Source organism: Vidua macroura, chromosome 7, assembly GCF_024509145.1.
Source record: "Vidua macroura isolate BioBank_ID:100142 chromosome 7, ASM2450914v1, whole genome shotgun sequence".
Taxonomy (NCBI): Eukaryota; Metazoa; Chordata; class Aves; order Passeriformes; family Viduidae; genus Vidua; species Vidua macroura.
In genome coordinates, this window is record NC_071577.1 from 34,088,091 (window position 1) to 34,115,827 (window position 27,737).

A 27,737-nucleotide genomic window follows, 5' to 3' on the forward strand; every position below is an offset into this window, starting at 1 on the left:
ACTGTCACTCTCATATGGGTACTGCCAGGTCAGGGAAACCACTGGGGGGTCTCTTCCAACACATATCAGTGGGAGTGGGCTTTTACTAGAGATCCTTAAGGACCTGGTCAAGTCACAGATGATGGGAAATGCAGTTTTAACATCACACCTATGAAAAAAACAGTGTCCACTGTACATCCCTCACTGATCAGTCTAATTGTACATCTACTCTTATCTGTAGTCTATTGTTATGTACTAGAAATGGGCATTTCTAGCTACTCACCTACTTACCATGGCCTTACTTCAAACTCTACAGTGGTCTGTCCTATTCTTTATTCATCTGTGATAAAGAGAAGCAACAATACTGATTCTCTGTTGTGAAAACAGACCTGGAATGCATCAAATAAAGAGAAAATGGCTATAGCCAGAGAATCCAGTTTAATAGGCTGCTATACAGGAAGACTTTGTTCTATGATACATTCTGGAAATAGTTTTCAAATGTTACTTACAGATACTGTATAAAATAGATGCCAGTTTTATTGATTATACATCAAGATTCTTCGATCATTTAACCTGCTATTAAGTAATATATAAGATGTGTGGTGGAAAGTGAGCAACACTTTACAGGACAATCTAAATCTAATAAATAGATCTGTATCTCACCACGAGATTGAGCCACTGCTGTGCCGTTGTCAGACTACAGAGCAACCACAACGTCACACACGCTGGTACAGCTGCACATGGCAAAATAGGAGATGAAAATCCCATTCCTTGAGCAGCTCCTCTTCCCTGCATGACTATTTTGGTTTTGGTCTGTACAGTAATACTGTGTGTGCTTGTTTGGTCCATGCAAAGCTATGAACAGTGTCTCATTAAGAAAAAATAGAATTTAAATTGAAGAGGTATCGTTTCAGTTAATATGGGGTTAAAATGCACTGTCTCTCTGATCACAGAAAGGGCAGTACCTGCTCTTTCAGGGTGTCTATTTCAGCAAGAGGGTGGAAGTAGCTACTTAAGTGTTTTAAGCAACACAGCTCTTGGTGTCCAGACTCTATGTAAGATACTCTTAGTCGAAGAGGTTAGCAAGGATTGTACTCCTGTTACAGCATGTGTTTGGGAAAATACAGGCCAGGGGGAAAAAGAAATCCAAAACTCAAATCTGAAACTGGCACTTCTTTACCCACAGGCTTACCACACCATTGAGAACACTTTCACTCTGGAATATACAACATGGCAGCTGGTTCAAGCTGCAAACTGCATGTTTTCTATTGTCACAGGAATCAATAGCATACTGGAAATAAATAAGAAAAGAAAAAACCAAAACGCTGCTGTTTGGCTGAATCGCAAGCAGTGTGCACAATATGCCAGATTTACAGAGAGATTTCCCATTCAAACAAAATTCAACAGAAACAGACCACGGGGAAACAAACTGCATATTCAGGAAAATACCACTGGCACCACTTGCCAAGACGTAGGACACTGTGGTTTTACAGTCCTTGCAGGGAGAGGGCAGCACCCTCACTCGAACATCTCGTAGTGGCGCGTTTGCCTCACCCTGGGCACCATATCGATGAGCAGCCTGCAGGGAGAGCACAAGGGATCATGCACAGGACAGCCCCAGAACTGAATACTTAAATGCTCATGAATAAAAAAGAGCTCAGGTGGCGTAACAGCCTTTACAGTTTTCCAGAACAGTTAATTTTACAGTGGAAATTGTGATTATACTGACCTATTTAAGAGTGGTACTTCCCATTAAAATGTTAATTGAATTTTCCAAGTTGAAAAAAAAAAAAAAGCCAAACCCACACAGCTTCCAGCTGAGAACTGGCTGCAGCCTGGCCAAGGACTGCTTCTCAATTGGCATCATTCCAACCAAGATGCTCCATCTCCAGCTTTTTCTTATGGCATATAAGCCAAAAGGGATAAAGACCAAAATTTGGTTTAGGTTCCATGCAGTCAAGGGAAATTATGGCAGCAATGAAGTGCATGGCAGATCTCCATTTGATTTTTTTTATTTTGTTTCTGGTGTAAATCAAGAAAGCATCTTAAAATTCAAGAGAAACAGCATCTGAAACATGAGCAGGAACCTTCAGTTCAGAAGTTGCCAAAGGTGGGGCTGGGATGGAAATCAATAGCAAGATCCCTCTTTAAAACTTGGGCACCTTTCCTTTAATCCAAAGGCAAAGCAGTGCTCAGAAATGTGCCATAAATGCAAGGAGGACTGATTTTATCCATCATTTGTGGTTATTTTTCAGATATTTTATTTCAAGTATACAAAAATCTACAACTATTCCAATTTCTTTTTAAGCCCTGGTTGCTTTCCAGCTGATGTGGAGGACACAGCCCTTTATAACCCTTTCCACACACTCTGCTCCAGCATTGGCTGCTAGTCTAATAAATTCCAGGGACTGATTTCACTGCAATTACCTAAACTCTTACAGGCTGTGACCTCCTACCTCTCAGGGCCAGCCCAGCTGCTGGACACAGGGCCCAGCTGCTCCCAGGAGATACTCACTTGATTCCATAGGCAGATATTGTAAGTCCAATTAACACTCCTATACTGCCATCCAGGTACCAGACAGAAGAATTGTGTTTAAACACTTCTGCACTAAGAAGGATGGAAAATCCCATTATTCCACCTACAAGAGAGTTGAAACCTAGAAGGGGAAAAAGAAATAATTAAAGGATGAACGCCAGGAACTCATGGAAAGGAAAATGGTTTTGCACAGTGACCTGTCAAAGGCCCTCTCTTGGGAGTTTTTATCCCATTCCATACATTTATTTACATACTTGGCACTATTGCTTAGAGCTGTAGACATTGCTGATGACATACAGGATAATCCTAGTAATATTTTCTATTTATGCTTTAGATATACCACAGTAGCTTCTTATCTACTATTTACAATTCTAATGAACATCCTTTTAGATTCCTTTTTTTTTTTTTTTAACCCATCCTTTTTTTCTGCAATGGAAAAATTAATGCCCTTTTCCATTCAACTCCTGTTTGATTAATTATTGATTTGGGGTTTTATAAGTCATTCCCTGTGTTCTGTTTTTTAACTCCAAATTCCCTTTTTCTGATTTTTTCCCACAATAACCCAAAAGTTACCCCTGTTGTTCTACACAAAAAAAAAAAAGTCACTGAGAATGCATTAATTTGGTAGATCCATACACTGTTTAACCTAGATAACAAATGAAATATCAAACCTGAAATATTCTTTATTGCTTGGTGAGTCAGCTCTAGCCAGCTGCTGTTTACAGGACTTAGCCAGGTTTTTGCAGTTCCCCTTTTCCTGAGCCTGTCCTTTGACCCACACCTCTCACATCCAGTCTTTGTCTATTTACTCATTTATACTGCTAACTCATGTTGAAATTGTGTCTACAGACATAACAAATATAAAATAAAAATTAATAATTAGAATTTTAAACCAGTGTTACTTCCCCTGCTCCAGCTTAATTCAGAATCCATCAGCACAATGGATTCATGCAAAAGAATAAAACATTTTCATGCCATTATTGGCTGATGGTTCCAAATAATTTAAAAGCTACTTGCAAAGGAAATTGTTTTCCCTTCCTGACTCTCATTCAGGCAAACCTTTCCTTGCTGATGTGGCAGGAAATCATGTAATGGCTGCAGGTATTAATCCAGACACTGTTCTGAGTGTAAGGCCAGCACAGGAAAAAGCAGGTGGCTAAATCTGGATAGGAAACAGGTACCTAAAACCTACAGGAAAGTTGGCTGACATCACTGACTGTCACAGAGTTGCCCTCTGGGATGTCACGAAATTCAAGGCAGGAAATGGCTATTTTTATTACCCAAAAGGCCAAGAGCTTTTGCTATAAACAAATTGTACAAATGACATTTTGCCTCATTAGGATTCATACATCTAGGATTTAAAGAGATACTGCTGTTAAGCCCTACTCTAAAACAGAATCATTCAAAAAAAAATTAATAGAGGTTGACATGCATAAAAGAGAACTTGCTGTTCTGAAAATAAACCTATTTTTTAGAAAGAAAAATTCATGACCCTTTTATTCAAAACAGTTTGTTGGTGTGGAGCCAGGGATCACAGGAGGTAAATTAGCAGGAAACAGAAAACACTAAAAAAAGATATGCAAGGGACTGCTAAATCTGTCTCAGCTGCTGAATCACATTGTCTCTTCCTGATCATTAATAAATCAAGTACATATGTAAATATATCCTGTGAAAGCAGATATTTAACCACACATGTTAAGATCAGCCTCCTACATTTTCTAAAGTAGTTCTAAAGGGGAGAAGGGAGATAAAAACCAGGCTGAGGTAATTGTATACTTTTTTCCCTATTTTTTTTAATCAAAGAATGAGCATTCTCCAGCTCAGAAGCAGTATCATTAGCATGAGGATGTAATTATGGGGAAAGAGATTTCTCTGTCATACAGGAGAACAATTCAGAGCTGGAGTTATTTAGGAATTTTCAGTTAATATTTTGGCTGAATAAACTGCTCTGTTTCAAAACTAAGTTACATTTTTTTATAGGGAGGGTTCCTCATTTGCCTGCCTAAGCACAGCTCTGAAATGGCCAACGTGTCCCACTTCCACCCTGGCAGTGAAGGAAGTCAGACTCACTGGGCTGCAGTTCCCAGCATCCTTTCCAGAATCCTTTTTGCAGGTTGGAGATATTTTTGTTTTAAAAAGTCTAAAGTGGCAGAGCCCATTGGAAAGAATAAGATCTCTGAGCTGGAAGTCTGTTGGGAGAGAATCCCAAATGCAGGGAGGCAATAGCTTAGTTGTAACCCCCTCACTGCTATTCTGATGCCTTTTTTGCATCTTTCAGATTTAAAATATAAATACTCATGAAGAATTTATATAAGTGGGATGATAGAGATACTCATAATACGTGCTATCACACATCATCCAGAAAAAATGTTATGTTTAATTTGCTTAAAATAAAGTAAAATTTATGTATCTCTAGAGTAAGCTGAGAATTGAATTTCCTTAAAGTGAAATCTGTAGCAAAGAGTAAAATGATTTAGGTACCATAACCCATGAATCATGAACACCCTACAGTGTCTGTTTACTGAGTATTTCAAACTGCCCTGGCAGATAAAACTGGGAGAGAATTGTAGGGGGCTGTGAAACTTCTGCAATCACTGTGGCCTTACCTATTTGAAGGGCAGATCCCTGGGATTCCTGAGGATTCAGGAGCTTGAGCCCTGTCAGTAAGAGGAATATCTGGACCTACTCTTAAAGCATGATTTCAAACCTCCCTTTAAACCAGAAGCAGTCAGGTGCTGGGCGGATGCAGTGGTGGCAGTGAGGTGCTCCAAGGATGCAGTGGAGGAGATCCACCCTGTGCCAAGCCCCAGCAGGGCCAGAGGAGTGTGGGGCAGGGAAGGGTTCTGTCTCACACCTGCCCTGCCCCAGCAGCTGTGCTGAGTGGCAGGGAAAGCACTGTGGTGACAAATGACACCAAAGGGATGCCCACCAGCACTGTGGGTGCTGGTGATGATCCCTGCTCAAGGCAGACAGCGTTTCTGCAGCAGACTTTGCTTCATTTGAGCTTTCAGGATTTTACCAGGCACAGGCAGTGAGGATGGAGGTGACTTAACCAAAGCTCTGTAAATTGGTGTCACTTCCCCCTGCTGCAGCCTAACCTCTGTCTAATACACCTCTAATCCATTATCTGCTCTACCTCCAACTCTATTATTGCTTACTCTCCACACATTCACTGTTTGCCTTCCACCAGGCATTCCATTTCAGCTGAGCTATCTGTGCTAGACACCAGTGGTACCACAGACTGTTCTAAGGCTTGAGTTTGGGTTTTCTCCCATTTCTCAGTGACTGCCTTACTTCAATGCTCTTTCACAGCTGTCATCAAGCAGGGGTCCCTGGGAGAATCTATAAAAGCAGCAGGATCAGTGTCACACTCACCGTCGGTTATCAGTGCTCTGCTTGTAAGGACCTTTCCCAGCATAAATTTGATTACTGCCAAGACTGTGCAAAGGATTCCACTTAGAACAGAGACACTATACAGAAAATCATCCTGGAAGAAAAAAAAAAAAAAAAAAAAGAGATGTCAGACATTAGTATGTCTTCTGGTCATGTCTCACCTATTAAATGAAAAATAGTACTAATTACTGTGCAATTATTTGTGCTACTGAGAAACACAACCCGAGATCAAGATTTCCTACCTTATGACTTCTACAACAGCTGGTGCTTATTTTGCTTGTATTGTCACCTGCAATTGCTTTTGCAGCCACAATTAATGACAGTTCCAATCAACAAATTGTGAATTGACCCAGCCTCCTCAGAGTCAGGAGATTATATTTACCTGTGGGGCTGAGTGCAGACTGCCAGGCCATCCAATGCCTAATGCCAGCAGTAATGAAGTCCCCATAGGCAGGAGCAGGAGGAAGGCTTGAAAATAGAATCCCACTTACCAGACCAATATTGATTCTTGGTGTAAGAAATAACCATTTAATGTTGTTTCTGATTCTGGGCTTGTTTTGATTTTGTTTCATTTCATCTTTCAAAAGTCTGGTTCAAACTACATCCATAAAACTTCTGATGCTGATGAGCAAAGTAAGGTTTAGCTCTTTCATAGAAAACAAATTTTTTCATGGACTTCCATTCCACAGAAGCATTCCCATTGCTTAATTTGCACGTGAAACATGGGCTCCCCAGGCTCCCTCAGGAGAGGGCTGTGTGTCAGTGCAGGGCAAAGAAAGGTAAGTTATTACTGTTTAACACCATTCTCTAAAGGCCATCAGGAGCCCCCCAGCCCAGCATGCTGACAGGTTTGTGTTTGGTTGGGCTGGGAGGACACTGCTGGGTGCTGACATGCTGCAATAAGGTGCCTAAAGGGGGTCCCTGTGCCTTCTTCCCCCTGAGGTACCTCAGCCCATGGGCTGCAGAAAAACCCACAGCTCTCAGCCTGCCTGCCACCTAACCACAGAGCTTTGAGTTAGATTCATTTATTACTCTTGATAGAAGCTTTAATTCAAGCTGTTGCAACACCAGTGCAAGTAAAGGAAATAGCAAGAATTCTTTTTTAAATTGTATCTGCAGGTCTAAGTGGGCCAGTGCCACTGAGACCCTGTTCCTGATGAAAACACTCTGGTAAAAGTCCCCGTTGGTACCAAACATTGTCAGGATGATTCACCAGCAGCTCCATCCATTTTCATTATTTTAGCAGCAATTTGAAACCCAAAGAAATCAAAAAATGGGTTTGAAAGCTGCTTAGAAAGATACTGAGAATTAGATTGCTGGTATAATGTACTCATATTCTTAAATAAATAATTCAATATTTTTTATACAATTTTGTATGTCGTATGATTTTGAAATTCTACTTCACTCACATCATGAGCTCATTCTCTCTAGACCTGGTACAATATTAACAATATTAAGAAAAAATGTACTGAGGGAAAGAGTAAAATAGAAGCAATGAGAACACAGAAGTCAAGTACTGGGTAAAGGAAGGATAAAACGCATTCATAAAGTTATTTTAAGACAACAACTGAAAAATATCCAGGCAATTTCTGAGTGCTAGAGAAGGACTAAGGAAATAGTGGTAATATTTGGTTGCTGTCAATCTAACAAGGAAATTTGGGAGCTCTCAGAAGGTCTGAAATGACAACAAAGCTTCAAAAGTCTGGACAAGCTTTGCAAAAAACACTCAAAATTTGAGATCCTTGTCAAAACTATGCCTCTAATTTTTATGCATCTTTCTCAAAAATGTGTATTTTCAGTGCCCAAATATTTCATTCTGATAGCCAAACAAGTTCTGGTGAGTTAATCTAATCTCATCTAATATTTTACCTAATATTTTATATACAGCATAAGCGTAAGGCTTCAGAATAATCTAAAGCAGAATGCTGTGCTCCACCATTTCTCTTGTGTCTCACATGGCACAAGGACTACATGAGATCCCTTGTTTCCCCATCACTCCACAGACCCTCCAAAGACTCTCTGATTCCTCCCAGACATCCCTACCTCTTATCTTTGCCTTCCCCCTCAGTGAAGCACAGGCTTTGTCCCCAGCACAGAGCTGGACACTGCAGGCCCAGCAGAGGTGACAGAATAAATCACTTTGCTATGGACAGTTGTGTCACTGCCAGCCTTGGGATGATGAAATGCAGTTTTCCTACACCTGTGAAATCCTTGAGAATGCACTGGAAAACCATTACAAATTGACATAGTTTAGAAAAAAAATCTATGGATCACAATACAAGGTGTTTTGAATATTGTTCGAGAGATGTTCAAAATTCCAGTTACTGATTCAGAATCCTGAAAATGCAATGCCTTATTCCCTGTGCTATCATATCATGTTTCACCCTCTTCATGGCACTTTATTCAAAGCCTTTTTTCTTTGGTTTTTTTTTTTTCCTTGTCATGGTGTGCCACAAGTTTTCGAGGTGAATTCAGTGTTTTTCCTGTCACTAATGCCACAGTATGTGGAAATGTATCTTGCTATTTGTTGTGCTATACGGTAATGATCAAAATGAATCTAGCTACTCTACTGGAATCTAAGAATGACCTAAATGTAATACAGATTTCTGAATGAATTACTGAACAGGTTTTTTTATAGAGGATACATATTCAGGATCTAGAAATCGTTTCTAAGTTTGGCTTTTTTTTTTCCCCACTGAATACACAAGACAAGAGTGTCACAGCAAGACTCATTTTCTTCTCAATACTAATCCAATAACCACTGATAAAGCAAAAGACCAAACAAATCGAAGCTCCTTTGTTATCACTATGGATGCAAGAAGGGGAAGAAATTAAAAAAACCCTGCTCTGAATGCAGACAATTTCGGCTGTGCCAAACAGCTTTTCGGAAGGCGATATTCCCGGTTTTAACTCTGAACAATTCCCAAAATCCCTAAATAACAGCCAAAATCTCTAAAGAACTCCCAAAATCTCTAAAGGTTACCCAAAAGCAGCAGCTCCTGTGCGCGCAGCTCCTCGCAGGAGCCACCGGGAGGCGGCAGATGCCGCACGAACCGAGCGCGCCTGTGAGCACCAAGAGGAAGGAAAAAAAAACCTTTCAAACTCTCTTTTTTTCAGTACTTCTCTGTTCTTTCTGGGTGTCCGGGCGCCCCAGAACTGGAAGAAGAAGAGTGAGGCTATTTGCTGGTGCCAAGAAGGTTTTGTGGGCGCACCAGAGCAGCCCAAAGTGGCGATGCCCAGCAGCACGGACAGCCGGGCTGTTTCCTGAGCAGGTGAGGGTGAAAGAGAAGAGAAACAGCTCCCAGCGTTGTCCTGGCACTATTTTGCTGCCAAGCAGCTGGAAGTGGTTTGGGACAGCAGGATTCAATGAATTAGCCGAGGGAGGGCTGCTGTGGGCCAAGTCCTGCGCTGGAGCAGAGGTGGGGAACACGCGAGTGACAAACGCGCTGCGCTGCAGCGCCGCGGGCACCAGAGAGTTAAACGCGTCACCCCGCGGCTGTGAGATGATTCCCATCAAACGAACTCATCCTTTGGAGAGATGAAGGGAAGAAAAGCCGTAATGGAGATCTAAATTAATAAAATAAGCCGGGCCATCTGGCACCATCTCCCTCCGGATCTTCCCGCAGCCCTGCCCTCTCGGTAGCCCTTGCCTTCCCATCTGACAGTCATTAGGAGCACGGAGCACATCCAGCCAGGCTCACCCGACGTGTCCTTGGTGTTATTTTAATTAAAGCAGCAGCAAATTGTGACAGATGATAAAAATGTAAATTCTGATCATTTCCATACGATAAAGTATGGTAGTGTGGTAAATAAAGTGCCTTCCTCTTCCATTTCTTTTCATCATATTCCCTCACTGCTACTACACTGTACATGAGACCTTAATTAAAGGACACCTATATCTGATTAGATGGCTTCATATATGGACCAGCACTGTACATAAAGCAAGGTGCCCATCCTGGCTTGCCTTCTCATTACACAGCACTTTAATAGCTACAATGTCCCTACTTAAGATTTATTTTATGCTAGGTTTTATACTGTGTTTTTATGTTTTCTTTCCCAGAAGAAAGCTTTCCTAGGAATAAAATCTTTTCCTCTTCTACTATTCCTAAGAAAGGAATAATAGAAGTCAGCAGGCAGCTTTCCTCCACTTTATCCAAATGCATTGTCCCCAGCTGTGCAGTTGAGAAGAGTGGGTTGCAAAACTGTCACAACAGTTCTGTCCCTGCTTTCAAGGATTTCACCAAAAGCAGCAGTACTCTTATGGCTTAAGAAAAAGTTTGTTGGTTTTTATGTTGCAACTTGGATCTCTCCCTGAATCTATTGAAGAATGTAAAAAAATAAAAAATAAAAAACCTAAAAACCTCAATGGATTCTTCAGCGCTTGGCTTACTAGGTAGAATTATTTTAACCCAATTCCCAGCCTAGTAACTAAGTTGCAGCTAATTTGTGTTCCTAATCTTTCCCTAGAATGCATATTGCTAATTCTGACCCTAAAACTTTGCCCTGATTTCATGTACTATTTCTACCAGCTCCTCTCTCCCTGCTCTCCTTTAGTTACAGTCCTTCCACTTCTGAGATGTAAAAATGTTCTCATTTCATCTGCACTCTACAGCGTGGAGTCAAAAGATTCACTGATATGGGAGGAAGCTCCATCCTTTCCTGGTCACTCATCCTACTGCAATCCCAGAACAAGTAGCTTCTCCCACCCCAACAGCTGCAGACCTCCTTCCACTCTTCTGCTCTCTCTGAACCAGCCAAAAGTTCCTCCACACTCCTGCAGGAGCTGGGAATTACTGGTACTGCCTTTTTCATGCCATTTTTTCCCTTTCCAGTGAAGCTGGTGTCTCACAGTGTTTTGCCTCTCCTCTGCTGAGCCTGGCTCCTCTTGGCTGAGGAGGTAGGGATGTGTTTCTGGAATGCTACAGATGGTGTTGGCAGGAGCAAAGTCATGGCTGGCCCAAACTGAGCTGAGTTTGTGTTGTTAAATATTAATTTTGCCCATCTCTGCAACTCACCATCTGTCTCCTGGAACCCAGCAATGACCCTTCTTCAGTCCAGGTGCTTGGTGACCATCCTCCCCAGCACCTGCCAGGGTCTGCTCCTACCCTGCTTCCCATCCCTACCTTCACACTTCCCACAGCCTTCCCTCCTCCAGCTCCCCCAGCAGCTGCCAAGTCATCTGGGCACACTGGGATCACTAAAAGCCCCTCTGCAGAGCATGCTACAAAGTCAAAAAGGACTCCCTCTTCTTCCCCTGAAAAATTATGTTACTATATAGAGAGCAACAGAGATGTTTCTAATACAAACACTTAAAAAAAGAAAAAAGGAAAAGTCCAAATCTCTATCACACTTTCTCCCAAGTAATAAATAGTTTATATAATCAGTCTAAAGGGAGCTCCTGGGAAGCCAGAGGGTCTCTCTCACTAGCAAGCTTCAAAAGGGATGAGTTTTAATTGCACTTCACTGTTAGAAAACAAACCAACAGCCCAGTCTCTGACTCAAGCAGGAGACAGTCTCTTCACATGGAGATACAAAGATCTATTATTAGTACCAAAAAAAAAAAAATCTTATGAATGTTTAAACTTGTCTTTGGTGTGACAAAGCAATCCCACAACACAGAATGCTTTTTCAAGAAACAGATAACAAAGACAGGGTGTGCTGGATGCCATGGCAAGGCACAGGGGCCTGGGAGCTGAGGGACTGGGAGCTGCAGAGGACTCTCTTAGGTGACCTTAGGACTCCTGCAAAGGGTCTGCTTAACTATTAGATCAGTCATGCTTCCCATTCTCCCAGAATTCATCCACACTGTTTAAACACCAAAGCTATGAAACATAAATTAAAATTGTATTTGTCCACCCTCAGAGGAGCGAGACTGATTTTTCCGATGAGCAGGGAGCCAAGATAAGCAATGCACTGCACATCACCCACCAAGTGGAGAGCAGCCATCACCTTTTCTTTCTTATAAAATCTGGAAGAATCTCTTTCTGGTAAAATCTGGAAATGAGGCTTTTCACCTAAGCAAAGAATGATGTGTAGCTGTTCATTTGTCCTAACCCTGGCTTACTCTTCAAGTATCCACAACATTCTCAACGATCTGCAAGAAGCACATGTTTTTTAGGCCAAACTCCAAGCCATAGATAGAAATAACAATTATAAAGCAAGATTCTAATGTATAATTAATGTATATGATACTTTGATTTGAAATGGCAAGCAATAAATTATATATGAGGTTTATAAATGTATAGGGAAACATGTATAAGGACACATGTGTATATAATCCTAAGTGTTATTTGTTATATTGCTACTGGCCTATAATTCAACTGCTGACATTGTTGAATATATGTTTATGATGTATTTATTTTAAACTATTAAACCAATAAATCAATTAGAGCTCACAAAGGTACACTGTGCCACCCCTACCTTCCTTTTTCAGCTGTAATCAATAACATACAATAAAATAACATATGGCCTCATTTTTCAAGAGATTTCATTTATAAAAGCATTGGAGGCACCACACGAGATGGGTGCACATCCTTCATACCCAAACTGATTGCATCTTTCCTTTGTTCTGCAGGAAATGTCACAAATATTGCATGATGCTTGCTTACTCTTGCAAAATAGTGTCCTTTGCCATACTAATGAGGACAAATGCCAAACTGCATTGACATTACATGTGTTATACTATTACCCAGGGAAATGCAAGCAGTAACTGAATAGTAAATGGATATTGATTTACAACCCCAGGTGAAATTATAACAGTCTTTCTCAGTGTGGTTGGGTTGGGCTTTTTGAGCCTTCTTCAAGAAACAAGAAAAAGTCTGCAAATTCTTTGTGGCAATGGTCAAAATAAAGCACATCATTCACATCTAAATTATATTTGTACTAGCCAAGAATATCTAGTACTTGACACGATGAAGGTAAAGGGGCAAATGATAAAGGATTTTTTATCACAGAGCTGGCAAGCACTAACAGCAGCAAATGCAAACGCAAAACAATGCTCAAAACCTACACTCAAGGATTTTCAGATTCCTTTCTCAATATATTAATAACATGTCAAAAAATCACTAAAATTTACCCAGAAATCCAAGCATGTCATCAACAGTATGCAAAATCACTATTCCTTCTTATTTGTAGTGAAATGTGTGCGTATCAAATCCTCAGGGACAGCATTGGCTGTGGATTGCCCTCTGAAACACCAATAAAGGAATGGTAATTCCTTCCCCTATTGGGAATTATCTTATTATGGCTAACACAGGTTGGAGAACAAATGCTGGAAGTAACAATAAGGGAAATATTCTGAATCTCATAACCAGGGGAAAGGGAGCTCAGTAAATTATTTCTGAGCCAAGAAGAAATTATGCTATTTTAGGTTCAACACTCATCATTGTAGGAAAAAACCCATCTTAAATTACATGATCTGAGAAATATTCATTTTAAGTTAACCTGAAGGGTAAACAAAAATGAAGACCTTCTCTTCCAAATGTCAATTAGTGATTAGCTTTTTAATTCAGGTGTATTGAACAAGAGCTAAAATTATCAGAAATTTTAATTCCGAACACTCCAGAAAGAAGAGCAGCTGGCCTACTTCATCTAACACTTTCAGCAACTGCTGGAACAAAGGAAAAAAAGAAAAAGAGGGAGGGGGAAAAAAAAGTCAAAGATCTGGTTGGTGAAAAATATTTCCTTAGGGATCATGATATGAAACTGAAATAATAACTGCAGCATGTCATGTTGAAGCAGGCCCATACAGAATAAATATTCCCAGCTAAATAAAAAATTTCCAGCTACATAAAAAATAGGACAAGAACACAGAAAAGAACTGAATTTGCAGCTGTAATGTTCCCACACATCAATGGCACACCTCTCTCCCCTGTATAAAAGTTGATCTCTTTGGGTTTTGTGATCTTTCCATATTTTTGGGGGTTTGATTGTGGCACTGAAAGATCCTGGGAAGGGCTGGGGGCAGGGTGCGGGCTCTAAACAGCTCCTGTACAGGAATCTTACCCAAAACCTGAAGCATTCTAGAGATACAAGAGTAGGAGAGAAACAGCAAGAATTCCTTCCAAACGTGCTCCAAGGCAAGTGGAAAATGTCACCACATCTCTAAATTCTCAAAATGAGGAAGCTTTAATTAAACATATTTTCGGGCAAGTGAGAATGGAGGTCACAGCTCGACAAAGCGACTGGCACGTACGTGTTGGCAGAAACTGTCTCCACTCCCACACCCAAATTTGCCTCCAGAGGAAAATAAAGCATCTCTACAAATCCAAGGTGAGGTTACATGGGAGACAAATCCCCTCTGGAAGTGACATGAAAACTCTACTCTCCTCATTTACTCCTCTCTCCAAGAATCAGAGACCCACCATACGTTTTTTAATGCTCACAAAAGGTAATGTAAAAATCTTCAGAACTGTGGGAGAAAGAAAGATGCATTCCACTTCTCACTGCACATATTCAATACTGGCATTTTCCAGCCCTCTTGGACAAACAGATCCCTTCAGCTGCAATATTTCTCCAACATCTACTTTATCATCAACCCTGAAATTCATTACTTCATTAAATAATTCATTTCAAGACATACACCATTCTATGGATCATTGTTGAAGAACACTGCTCTACATCACAAAAACCAAAAGGGATTGTGTTTTGAACACTGAGGATTATTATTATATCTCAGTTGCTTGAAAATGAACTTTTCCACACAGTTAAGAAATGTATAATTCATAAAAATACAGAATTATATAGTAAGTGTATAATTAATTGTCTGGCCAACTCTCCTGACACAGAATATAATTTTTCAGGGCAGGCTTCTTTTTAATTATAATATAAATATAAAGTCCTGTGCAAAGGGAAAACCTTAAGTTTACCTAATAATGACAATTTCTGGATTTGCTGCTAACTGCAGGAAATGAAATCTACAGTTAAGGTTCTCTAAAAATATAAATTCAGTGCTAAACAGTAATTTGCAAAAGTGAACATATTGCATAAATCCCTGGTGACCCTTATCCTTTGAATTCCATGGGCTCTCAAGGCTTCCTCATCTAAAGATGGAGATAAAATTAAAAAGAAAGGCATGAAGAAAGTCACTGAAAACCAAATTTGGGCCTTTTGGGCCAGCAGGGCCATGGTTGCTGTTGTCTGTAGGAAATACACACGCTACCAAAGTCGAAATTCCAGACAAACACTTCTCATTAAACTCTTAGAAGTTATTTTAAACTAATTAATCTACCTAGTGATTCATATCCTGCCTTACAGGCTATGCCAAAGTTAACTACAGTCCTTAGTATATCAAGCTAGGGAACCAAAAGGAGAAATACACTATTTTCTGTGTTTCCCAAGGTTTTGAGGCATTCAAAAGAATTACAAAATCACTGCTTGTGCTGAAAGCCTGTGTTGTGACATAACACTACCTACTAGCAATATCTACTACCTAGCAATAGGTAAGACAAACAAGAAGCAGAAATGGAAGGCAGAAGCAGTATTATGAAATACAGAAAGTCAGGAGCTCTAATTGTCCTCCCTCCTGTGCAAGTGCAGATCAAGGGTACTGTCATTCACAGGGTTTCAACAAAATTACACTCAGCATGGAAGAAAAGAGAATTCAAATGGGTGACTGGAACATGCCTGACTGAGCTACCCATGAACTCCTGCCCTGTAAATTGAGAACCTCTCTGCAGTCTAGCAAGAATCTGTGGGCATTTAAGCCCCTTACAAAATGGGGAAGTCAAGGTCGAAATGCCATTAATGTGCAGTAAACCTGTCATTCTCTTCCTGGTTCTCTGAATCCTTCTGAGCATAGCCAGACCTGCACCTGAAACCATCATATGAAATGACAACAATACAGAAGACTCCTGTTTCTAAGTGTCCACTTAAGTAGAAGAATATCTGTTCAAAACATTTGGAAAATACTTCAAATGATTTCTTAATCACATGATTTTTATATTTTATCTTATTGCTAGTATTTTCATGAAAGCAATTCTTTCAAGATTCACTTTAAGGACAACAGAATCTCTACATCAAAGAATTCACAAAATCTTTCCAAGTATTTTTTTTTCTATGTGCATATTAAGAACTGACAAATACATAACCAGTGTATTTCATATGCAGCAAGAAATACAATGAACTTCCTATAACTGATCCAGAATCATTCAAGAGTTACTGACTCTGCTTTTAGGATTTTAGTCATAGTTCTTTACAATTAGCAAGCAGATACTTAAGTACCCAGTCTGTTTAATTTCTAAATTTAAACTTGTCCATATCATAGTATTTTCTCCAAAACTTGTGTAATTTAAAATGAACTCAAGAGAAATTATTACAAAGTTCCTGAATTTTACCAGAAATAAAGACATAAAAAGAGACTTTATAGCTCTGAGAACAATGCAGTCAGTCATGTTGTTTTACATTATTATTATTATTATCATCATTAGGTTAATCTTGAATCCCCACAATGAGCAGTGCATTCCAAACCATCCCGATTCGCAGGCTGACAGTACGAACTTTGTGTTCAGCATCTGAACACTAAGAGGAACATTTTCCTGCTGGGTTTTTGCTACATTATCTCCCTTAAGATTGAAGTCACACAGCTAAAATTTCACAAGATGCTTTAAAAATTACCCACATTTTCAATGACCTTTGCTGCAATAAAAGGCAATAAGGATGTAAACTGTACCAAAAAAAAAAAAAATCACACGACTCTGACTCACATGTTAAACTTCTGTTGAGGCACAGATCCTCTTAATTAAGTGCTGAGCTCTTCACCCCAGTTTTATACCAGTTTGGGACACCAGTGGAGTCACACTACCTCTCATTAGTCTTAATGTTCTGTTCTTGCTCACACCATGAGGATAATTCCCTGGTCTCAGAATAGCAAGTTAATATCAAATCCCAGTAACACAGATATCACCACCAGAAAATATTTCAGGTCACTATTTTGATGCAAAACTGGTTACTTCACTGCAATGCAAAAAACTATTAACAGAAGACACTGTTCCTGTTATATATATGATATATATCTATACATTAAAACCAAATTACATGGTAAGGTACTACAGGAATTAGTACCATTAGCAATTAATTCATCAGTGGCCCAAGAAGTAGAAAACAGCACCCTGGATAAAGGAGCAGAAGCAGAAACTTCTGCCTCCTACTGATGAAATTTGAGCAGATTTCCCCTCTGCTCAGATGCTGATGATATGGCCTGGGCAGGTGCAGCTTTGCTGGGAGCCCAATCAATCAACAAAGACCCAAACAACTGAGAAGAACAACAATTCCTGCTTAGAGCAGCTAAGGGAGCAACGAGCAATCAGTGTCACAGTCAGGCACAGCTAGGGCAACTGGAAAGGTTTCTATTCAACAACATCCTCTTCCCCCAATGATTTTTAATGCTGGCAACCCCTAGGCATTATACCTCACTGGCCATGACTTGTAGCAGTGGTGCTGTCCTCTGAGCCTTCCCATTTTTCACTGTTATTCTGAGTTTGCACAGAGATATTTCACCTGTCACACAAACCTTGCTGAATCAGTTTCCCACAGGGAGATGTACTGAAGGCTTTGAAATTAAAATTCTTGCCATGTCATTTAGGAGACATTGAACAAAAGTACCATCTCTTGTTGTCCCATGCGCCAACCTACATTCCAGGCAGAATTGCCAGGTATGAAAATCTTTTAGGTCTGTGTGTGTGGCTTTGACCCTGCCACCAGTCATCCACAGCCTGTGCCTTGCCAGGTACATCCTTTGAAACTGTTGGTAGTACTTGAGTGCCTAGCTGAGTGAGAACAGTCACAGGAAGAAGATTATCCGTCCATATTTATAGGTCTGATTCCACGTATTTTCCTTCTGTGACTGCATTTAAAAACATTAAAAATGAGGAAGTACAATATCATGAAAATCATGAAATGCAAATCATAAAAAATGTTCACCATCCAAATATGAGACATTTAGCCCCATGTCAGAAATAGAGCCCTCTCTTGTAGGTAGAACTTGTAATGATGAAAGAGTGAGATAGAGATGACACAACTTTTAAACTTTTGTTCCTACTGACAGAATTATTAGAGCATTTGCCCACAATGAATTAGACTGAGACATCCAAGTTAACCTGATATACACTATCAAAAATTCACAAAAATGAGTGTTTGAATTACATTTGTAACCTCCCTTTTCCCTTCTCCTTCACTGAGTCAGGACTATATATTTCATTTTCTCACTAAACAGGAGTCAAACTGCAGCCAGTTTGCACTGTTTGGCTACAGACAAGTTAAGAAGTTGTCCCTTAGTGACCATCACAGCAGGGTCTTCACCCACCCTCACCTGCCTCCTCTTCAGCCTCACTGGCACATGCCCCATGCTCACTCCCCAACCCAGTTCTGTCAAAATGTTTTGATTGGGTTTAAGAACTGACTACTGAAAGTGTTTAAGCTAACCCAGATCATTTTGACAGAACCAGGCTGGTGAACTCCATGTGCTATAATGCTGGCAAAGCTGAGGAGGCAGTAAATTATGAAGACTGGAAAAGAGGGCAAGCAAAATGCAAAGAGCACATGAATCACCTGCAGTCAAACAATGCACCTGGCTGCAGCTCAGTAACGTGCTCACTCATGGGCTGTGCTACTCATCTTCACCCAGACTTCAATAAACTGCTGAAAACAAGCTTCTGGAATTGCCCAGCTCCTTGCAAGTTTCCATGAGAACACAGGACCCAGTAGTCTGCACTTCTAACAGATGGAATTCCATTTTGGTTTTTTGATTTTCCAGCTCTGCCTCCATCTCCTGGTTGAAAGGAAGGAGTTTTGGTTTCTGTGTGGTGCTGTGTTGAGAATGGCACTTGGCATGGTGAATCCTCGATGTGAAAGGCTGAGCACACAACCTGACCAAACTTCACAAAGGCTGTAGACAAAGCTCTGAGTCAGGCTGTGCACACAACAACGGAACTGAAGCCTCATTTTATTTGAGCACATTAGGAAGAGTCTTGTGGCAGTGGAACCACTGCCAAATGGTTTTCCCAGCAAGCTGCTTGTTAAGATGAGTAGAAGTTAATAGCCAGTACTGAAAGGAAGCAAGCAGGACAGGCCAGAGCAGAGCTGAGAGAAAGGCCACTGGGGAGAGCTGCCCTACAGGCCAGGTAGGGGCTGCTTTCACAGCCAAAAGAAAGCAGAGAGCAGAAGAAAAGCCCTTTGTGATGCTCCATGGCGAGTCAGTCTAAAAGCCAGCTCTTTCACCCAGCATGCTCCCTCACCTGGTTCATCCCTGCTACACATACATGGCTCTGGAGTTGGAGGCAAGAGCTGGAAGACATTAAAATATAATCCAAAAAATTTTTTTCCACACTAAAAATAAAATACTGAAGCCACTGGAGTAGTAAACTGTGGAAACATTCTTCTCATAAAATTCTAGTATATTCATTAAGCCCAGAGGGGCCTCCTCTCTCTATGTGAACTCCCACAGTCCTGTGTAGAAGCTTTAAGTGATTACACTGAGAGATATTTGGGGTCAAACCTATTAAAAACCCATATTTAAACTGCAGAAGTAGACTAGACTCCATCACATAAATAAAAAATGGTGCTGGAAGACCAGGGCCAGTATGTGAACCAGGCAGGAAAGGCACCTGCTAGAGCTGCACAGAGTTCAGTGGGGCTGTTGAAAGGAGACATTGGCAATTCTCAGTCCCACTGGCAGGGCAGGGAATAAAGAGAACATTTAAAAGAATAGGAATCACCTTACCACTTCTGGAAGCACCCTCTTTGCAAGATCATGGATGGCTTTGATCACAATACATATAGATGAGAGCAGGAATATGACACCCAAGATAACACAAGCCCTGGGAAAAAAAAACAGATAAAAATACAAAGAAATGTTAAGAACATATTTGAAGTTGCCAGCTCTTCCAGGGTAACAGAGAGAATATTAATAATAAAAAAATTAATATTAATAATAAAAAAGTCTTAAGGAGCTAAAGATAGAGGCTTAAATTAAAGAACAGAATGAAACATCCAGTTCCTCTCCCATTCTTAAAACCTGGTTTATGTATGAGAAGACAGGCCATAACAGATGATGTTCCTTTTTCTGATGTTTCAGAGAGAAAGACCTGCCCCTTCTGCTCCTGATGATTTATCACAGAGTCCTCTAGGGAAGGACTGTTTCTCTGTGTTTGTTTGTTTTGCTAGGATCTCCCATTAGAAATAATGAAGGGAACTTCATTCTCTTTACCAAGCCAGCAGAGATATTTGGTAAATGTGGTCAGTAGCATCACAGAACCTGGAACAGCTGTTTCCTCCCCTTTCCTCCCCAGTCAGGCATGGCATGGCTCAGGAGCTGGTCCACAAAAGCTGGCTGACTTGCCCAAGACCCTTTGCTGAGCCAGTGACTGCTTGACATAAGATACATGAACTCCCTGCAAGGATATGCTGACATTTTATCTGACAGCCACTCTGAAAGAAAGCTTTTCTATCCCCCCCAACAGGCTTAAACCAACACAGCCCCAAATCTGTGAGCTGGACACTGTGGATCCCACTTCCTGTGGCAATACCTACCGTTGGATGCCTGCTGAATGCATCTTCTCTTTCCCTCAGAACATCTTTTATTCCCTGCACACTTCTGGGGAACACAGGCAAACATTCCCGAAGGGGAATGTCCTGACCACTGGCTGGATTTTGTTCCCACATAAATCAGAGAGTTTGGGGTCATCTCTGTGGACTTGCCAAACACCCAAGTCTAACAGCAAATATTTTGCAAATTTGCCAGCAGATACACAACAGTTTCAGCAGTCTTGATCTGTTTCACTTATTCTCCAGCTCAGTTTTACTGTGGCAAAAGAATTCCTATCCACCTACTTACCCAGAAATAGCTAAAGTAGATAGAAGAAAAGGAAGATGATAACAACAGTGACAAGGGTATTAATAGCAGAAAGAAAGGCAGTCTGAGGTTTGAATAAGCATTCAGTAGTCATATTTAGCAAGCCTAGCTTCTCCTTTATATGCTGGCTTTTGGAATCCACAGCCATGCAAAATTCATGAGTATAGTACTTCAAGCAAAAAAATACATGGTTTTTTGCCTTCTTGAGCATATTGATTTATCTGCAAAACCACTAAAGCACAACATTGCACTGTATCTTCTTTTAATCTCATTTGCTAGAAAGAAATAATTTCTAACCACTAAAACACAACATTGCACTGTATCTTCTTTTAATCTCATTTGCTAGAAAGAAATAATTTCTAACTAGCCTGCAAATCATGCAAAATTCAACTACAAATGTAAAAAATAACAAAATTAATCTGAGAAACTGTATTACATAATAAACAAGCTGCAATTGGTTATTGTAGCATGCTCTACTTTCACTACATTAGACCACAAAAATTTTAATACAAGCCAGCTCACTTCCATCTGCTAACAATCACTGCTGTGTGACTAAAGAGTGTTTCCAACTGCAGACAAAGGGTGTTAGTGCCAAGGTGCTTGGCAAATGCCATTTCATTAATAACATTCAATTAAATTAGATGAGCAAACTGCCATTTCTAAACAGGTTTAAATCAACTCAGAACTACCCATAAAAACTAGTGAAAGAGGAGTGATACAGAAGTGAGGGTGGACTGACAGCCCTGATAGCTTTGTCCTAACCCTGGACTCACATCTCCAGTACCTCTTGAAGATCTTGTCCTTATTTTACCACCATTTCTACCTGAGTTAGTGTCAGAGGTTCCCACTAAGAATCTACTAAATAGTTATAGTTATAATTGATCTGTAAAGCCAAAGAATTGATTGCTACAGGTTTGACAGGCAGCAGAAAAGCTCTAATGAAGAATGCATGAATCTGGAATCTTCTCTGTCTCATGTAATATCTCGCTTCTAAAAAGAGGGGGGAAGAGAGAAAATTTAGTCAAAACATTTTAAAACATAGTGTAAGAGCTTTATTTGGTTTTCAGAAACAATAAGCTTTCTGGAATCTTTCAGAATGCAGTATAGTTTGAAGAACAAAAAACTAATTCACAAAGAACAAGGTGAGGGCATCTCTCTGATATTCAGGCAACAAGCAACTTTTAACTCAACTTTCAAAGTTGGGGTGTTTTTGTTTTTGTTTTTTTTTTTTTCCTTAAAGCAATGGCATTTGGAATGCAAGAGTAATGAAAACTACAAGAGAATTTAATCTTACAGATTTAACAGCAAAACCACCAAGTCTTCTTTAGTTTGCTGTAGGTGTTGGTAGCTGATCATGATCTGCCCAAGATACTTCTGGATGTGTTTTTGAGGCAGTATTTGTATGTGAAAATCCAAAATATTTTAGACAATATGAAGACAATATGAAGTGTAATTCATTGTATAAGAAATTACCTCATCATTTCTGTCAAATTTTCAGTATTATTTTGTCACAGATGAAACACTCTGTTAAATTGGTTGCACTGCAGCCTCAGGCATTGAGAGTGAAATCATTTAGACTCTCAAAACCATCAAAGACTTTATACAGCTTTGGAGATTATGTCCCTGCTAGATCATTCCTAGTGGAATTCAGACACCTGTATAAATCTTAAAAACAAAAGCTTGATACTGGGAGTGCTACATCTTGACAATTTTCAAAAGATGTTTTCTTGAAAGCAGTATTACAACCCACATACAACCCATTTATATTTATACAGCCCTATAAATACCCATTTTGTACTACAGCAGCCCTGGATATTTCACACCCATCAGAAGCAGATGAGTGTAACTGCATTACAGCACACACAGCTGCCACCTCACCTCTTCCATCACAAATTCCCTGTGTGGAGCTCTAGTAGACACAATTCCTCATTTGGATGACAAATTCTCAAAACTTATAAGGAAACCAGAAAAGGAAATCAATCACTGTAAGCATGTGATACTCTTTTCCTTAATCAAAAATTTGTTGCTTTGCATAAGTCAATGGCTTTTAAGCAGGTAGCTATGAAAAGCTATGAGATTCAGGGGCTTCCATCTCCACAAACTCAATTTTCAAGCTGCTATTAGTAAGTTATCACTTTTCCCCTCATTTTATGATAGAATTAATTTCCTAAGGAGAGTAACTCCAACAATCTAATTTATTTGCATTTAGCAGATGCAGCAGAACAGCTTCCTAATTAATGGATTTATCCTTAATTCTATCTCATAGTTTGCAATTCTTTGTTAAAATTCCCTACAGATAGTGATAAGACTAAAATTCTGTAATGTTGCCAACACAGAATTAATCTCACTCAGATTTCTATGGTGATTAATCTTCAACATAATGAAGGAATTTTACCTTTAGCATGGTCTTGCCACACTAAACACCCCTTCCATGAGCTGACCCCTTTCAGACAGTGAGGCTGCTCCTCTAGGTAAGCAGCAGTCAGATTGATGCAAGACTGCAGGTCTAGATTCTCAGCTACTTGTTTGGTAACATTTTATAAAAAATAAATGGATAATAGCAATGAAATTACAAATATATCCTGAGCAAAGAGCTCTGCTATAAACCACCTCAAAAGTGATCAGGAAAAAGCTACACAAGGGTGACTGGAAATGGAGTTTTTGTCATATCAACTGATTGCTATGAAGCAGCCAATGCAAAAATTTCCCCTTCTCAATTATCATCCTATTCTCTTTCTGCCAAATCTTTACAGCAGCACAGTACCAACAAGGGTTTGCAATGAAGCCTTTGGTAATTACTCCTCTCAAGCCAATCTGCTCTCATGCAGCAAAGGTGGTACAACAGAATTAAGGATTCAGAAAAAAATTAAGTGATGCATATGAACACAATCTGCAAAAATGTGTTAACTTTCTCCTAGCAGCTCACAGGGAGTTGCTTTGGGGCAGTGGGGAGGGAAAAGGGTCTCGTGCACTTGATGGTTTGTCTGTTACAGCCTGGAAACTATTTTACCACCATGCTTCAAGTTCATTAAACTAATGCCTGGAACATGATGACACCATGAGGAATAAAACAAGTTTGACAGGAGCAGTCTAATTACTTCTCAATTTTGTTCTATTCTCCCACCTGTTTCATTCATTGCAGTATCCCAGATTAGTTGACCTGTTTGGATTAGATGGGTTATTTTGGGGTGGGGCTGGGGGTGTTTATTACTTTTACCAAAGCAAAGAGGCTCACAGAACAATAGAAGAGTCTGGGATGGAAGGAACCTCCAAATGTCATCTGGTCCAACCTTTCATGGCAAAGGGGAGCCTAGATGAGATTCTCTAGCACCCTGTCCAACTGCATCTTGGAAACTTCCCACAACGAGGACTCTGCCACATCCCTGGGGAGGTTGTTCCAGTGATTGATTGCTCTCACTCTAGAAATTCCCTTTCTGGTATCAAGATTACTTGCCTTATGGAAAACATTTGGATCATTTCAGCTGAGCTACAGGGGTAAACATGACAAAAAGAACTGGAAAAAAAATCATTGTATAAACCACTAGGATTTACATTCATATTCTTGAGATAGAAACTCTATTCTCACGTTTGCAAAGCTGCCATCTAAACAAGCTTCTGTTTCTCATCCAGTCCTCTGGCAGCCACAATGCTGTAAATAAAAGACAATACTTCTAATTTATACATGTATTCTGTTACCCTACAAGAGCTGGTTTACTCTATTTTAATTCTGCATTTCCTTGATTGTTAAGAATGTTACCACATTATATTTTCCTAAGAGAAATGAGATTTCCACCACGGATTAATAGTGGAACAGTTGCTCAGAGAGGCTGTGGAGCCTCCATCCTTGGAAGTTTTAGAGACCTGACTGGATGAAGTTTTGAGTGCCCGATTCTGATCTCACAGCTCACTCTGCTCTGAGCAAGAGCCTGTGCCAGAGACCTCCTGAGGCCCCTTCCAGCCTGCAGTATCCTGTGAACCTATTAATTTTTAGTCACAAAATCTTTAACTCTGCAGGCTCTGTCAAGATCTTTCAGTACTAATGACTTCTAATAGCCCACAGAAAAGGAAATGTTAAAATCTCTGCTGGCTGTTTTTACCACTGAAGTAGTAAAAAATATTACTTTGCAAGGAACTGTAACTTCACATTAACATGAGCTGCAGGCCAATAAGAGCAATATGAGCTCTAAGCCCAGGAGTAATGTGAGCTTCTTCAGCAAAGCTGAGAAAATCAGTTTTATGATGGATACAGAATTTAATCTTTGAGTAAATCCCCCAATAAAACCACTAGAGTTTAAGGAAGAAAAAAAATTATAGAAGTAATTATTTTAATAAAAACTGTAAAAATGCTAAATCCTGTTTCCCTATGATTAGAAGGGATTTCAGTATTTGTGGCTGACAGAGTGAATATCATGTAGGGAATCACTCAGGGGAAGTCACATGGTGTAACGCAGAAGGCAATTGTCCAGGAGGTTTTTGCTGTCAGAAGTTAGGCAAATATTTTTGAGCATGAAGTATTCATTCACTTTCTAATTGTGTATCTATACTTCTTTCTCAATTGTCTTCTATGTCTAACCACGAGAGGAACCCTTTACTATCTCTTCGCCCTGCTGGTACTCTTGGTTTCATTCTTCCTTCCCAAAACCAAACACAAATTACATTCTGTGACTGCTCCTTCATTAATAACTTGGAACTTGCAATAACCTGCACCACATTTCTTCTGGATGGGAGGCTGTCAGCCTGTTTAAACACAGCTAGGCCTGCCTTCATATAACACTGGTACTATGGCAGCTCTCATAGCCCACTTAGAGTAGCCAAGTGTAAAATGCCAGTTACAGCCAGGCCAGGAATTCTCAAGTGCAGTCAAAACTGAATCTTGGAAGCCAAAGGATAAGGATTTGGAGGAAATGGTTCAAATTTGGCCACCAAAAAATGATTTTCTGGTTGCAAATCAGTGGGATCTGCTTGATGGAGAAGATGAGAAGCACAGCAGGGAAAATCTGCTGTCACACAAGTGAGGAATTGAGCAAGGCCACTCCTGCCATGAAAGAAGAGTGTGCAAAGCAGCAGAGGGGAGCCCCAAGCAGCTGAGCTGCCAGCACAGCAACAGCACCCCTGCACACAGCCCAGACACAGCAGGGGCAGGTGACAGCAGCAGCTCTGTTTTGGGAACTGTACCTCTGTGGCAGGAAAAGCCTGTCCAATGTACAGCACACTGTGCCACAGCCCTGCTGTTCCTTCCTTTAAATGGAGAAATCCAAATTACAATGCAGCTGTTCACTAACATTTCCTGCTGTTCTGCAACATGGGAGTCTCATTTTTCACGAGGGCGACATCCAGAACTCCGACAACTGTAACATCTGCCTCTTAAACTCATTTAAGGACTTCCTTTAAAAAGAACTAGCCACTGTGACATATTATGGTAATACACAGGCAAAAGATGCAATATCAGCCTCAGTCTTGAGATTCCTGCTTATTTGTCATGCTCTGCTGCTAAACTAAAGCTTCCTTGTGTCCAATTAAGCAGTTATATTAGCTACTGGTGTAGCTTCTGTTATCAGGTGTAGTTCCTAAAGAAGTTTTGGACACCAAACTGTACAGAATCACAGCTGTTCAGGGTATTTACACCTGCCTGGTGCTGGGTGAGGAGGGAATGGAGTCAGTTTAAGACTCTCTTTAAAAGGAACAAAGTGGGCTTGCTGTTCATCACACATGTTCCATAATCCACCCCCAACTGCCAGGATCCAGATCAGCATCATTACAGCTACTCTGTATGGTTTTTCTCACCATAAAAACACATAAACCCAAACTAGATTACACAATAAAAAGAATACAAATAATAGTCCAAATGACCACTGAAAATAAATTTTTCAATTATTGTTTTAGAAAAGTGTGCTGTGATATCACGTGATCTAACATCTTAAAAGACATGGAGGGAAAATTCTGTTTATGTCTGAGACTCAGATCAGCTCTGCTAGGGAACCATTTCATGCTGAAAGTGTTACAGGCCATCTAAAACTTTTATTATGCCTTAGGATTTCAACTAGTTGCTGCAGAACAGGGTATTTACATACTTTAACATCATGCAGCTGAACTGGGGCAACATTTCCATAAATAATTTGATACTCCAGGTATGGAATATCTGCCAGAAAAAGCTAACAGACATTTCTACAACTGGGAGGAATTTGAAAACTCTCAAGACCTATTTTCCCGCTCCTAGGTCTGCACAGACTCTGCAGCTGCACTTGGAGTGCACCTGCCTTACAACCACCCTCCTGGCTCCAGCACTGCTCCTCCCTTGCAGCAGATGATCAGAGACTCTGCCATTCCCCTGAACTTGGAAATTAAAACCTTTTGAGAACTTCTATAATATTTATTTTTACGGTGATCATCAAATTCCAGCACATGAAACATCATATCCCTGATTTTATATACACAGACCTATGTGTAAATACTAGGCAATGCACACAAATCCTGCTTAATCAACTACCAGTCAAGTAAAAGGAAAGGCTTTCATAGGTTTTGGATCTAGCTCCAGTAAAATCATTGCCAAGTCTACAGATGCCACAGTTTTTGAAACAGATTTTAGAATATAAAAATATATACATTTTCTATTTCATATTTAATATAACTTGTATGTGCAATGATTTTTTTAGGTGTGCTTGCACAACCATAGGCGTAAATGCATTTCTGTCTGGGTAAGAGCAAAGTTTGTAATTGATTTACTTTTGTCTGAATATGTGATAATGAATTTATGGAGAAATTATGATGTTTATTAAATCAGCCATATGAAGCACCTCTTGTATCTAGCACTGTACCTGGATGTAGAATTTTGGCCAAATATTTAAGAAGAAAGAATGATTTGGAAATTTTCAGTGTGGTTAAGAAACTACACTTCTCCTCCTATAAAGGAGATATCCAAGCACAGGTGAGCACTCCCTTTGAAAATTCTTCATTGTGCCTCATTCTGGGAGAGACATGAAA

General features: G+C 40.1%; 1 protein-coding gene across 1 annotated transcript in view; it reads right to left on the bottom strand.

Moving 5' to 3' along the window:
• Window positions 1–398: 398 nt before the first annotated feature.
• TMEM163 (transmembrane protein 163) overlaps window positions 399–27,737 on the bottom strand; it is an 87,515-nt gene continuing 60,176 nt past the window's right edge. Inside the window, exons 5-8 of the mRNA XM_053982923.1 lie at window positions 19,626–19,722; window positions 5,891–6,002; window positions 2,495–2,636; window positions 399–1,558 (exon numbers count right to left, since the gene is read on the bottom strand). Coding sequence (XP_053838898.1) covers window positions 1,498–1,558; window positions 2,495–2,636; window positions 5,891–6,002; window positions 19,626–19,722 — 412 coding nt within the window. The 3' untranslated portion in view covers window positions 399–1,497. The remainder of the gene's footprint in view (window positions 1,559–2,494; window positions 2,637–5,890; window positions 6,003–19,625; window positions 19,723–27,737) is intronic.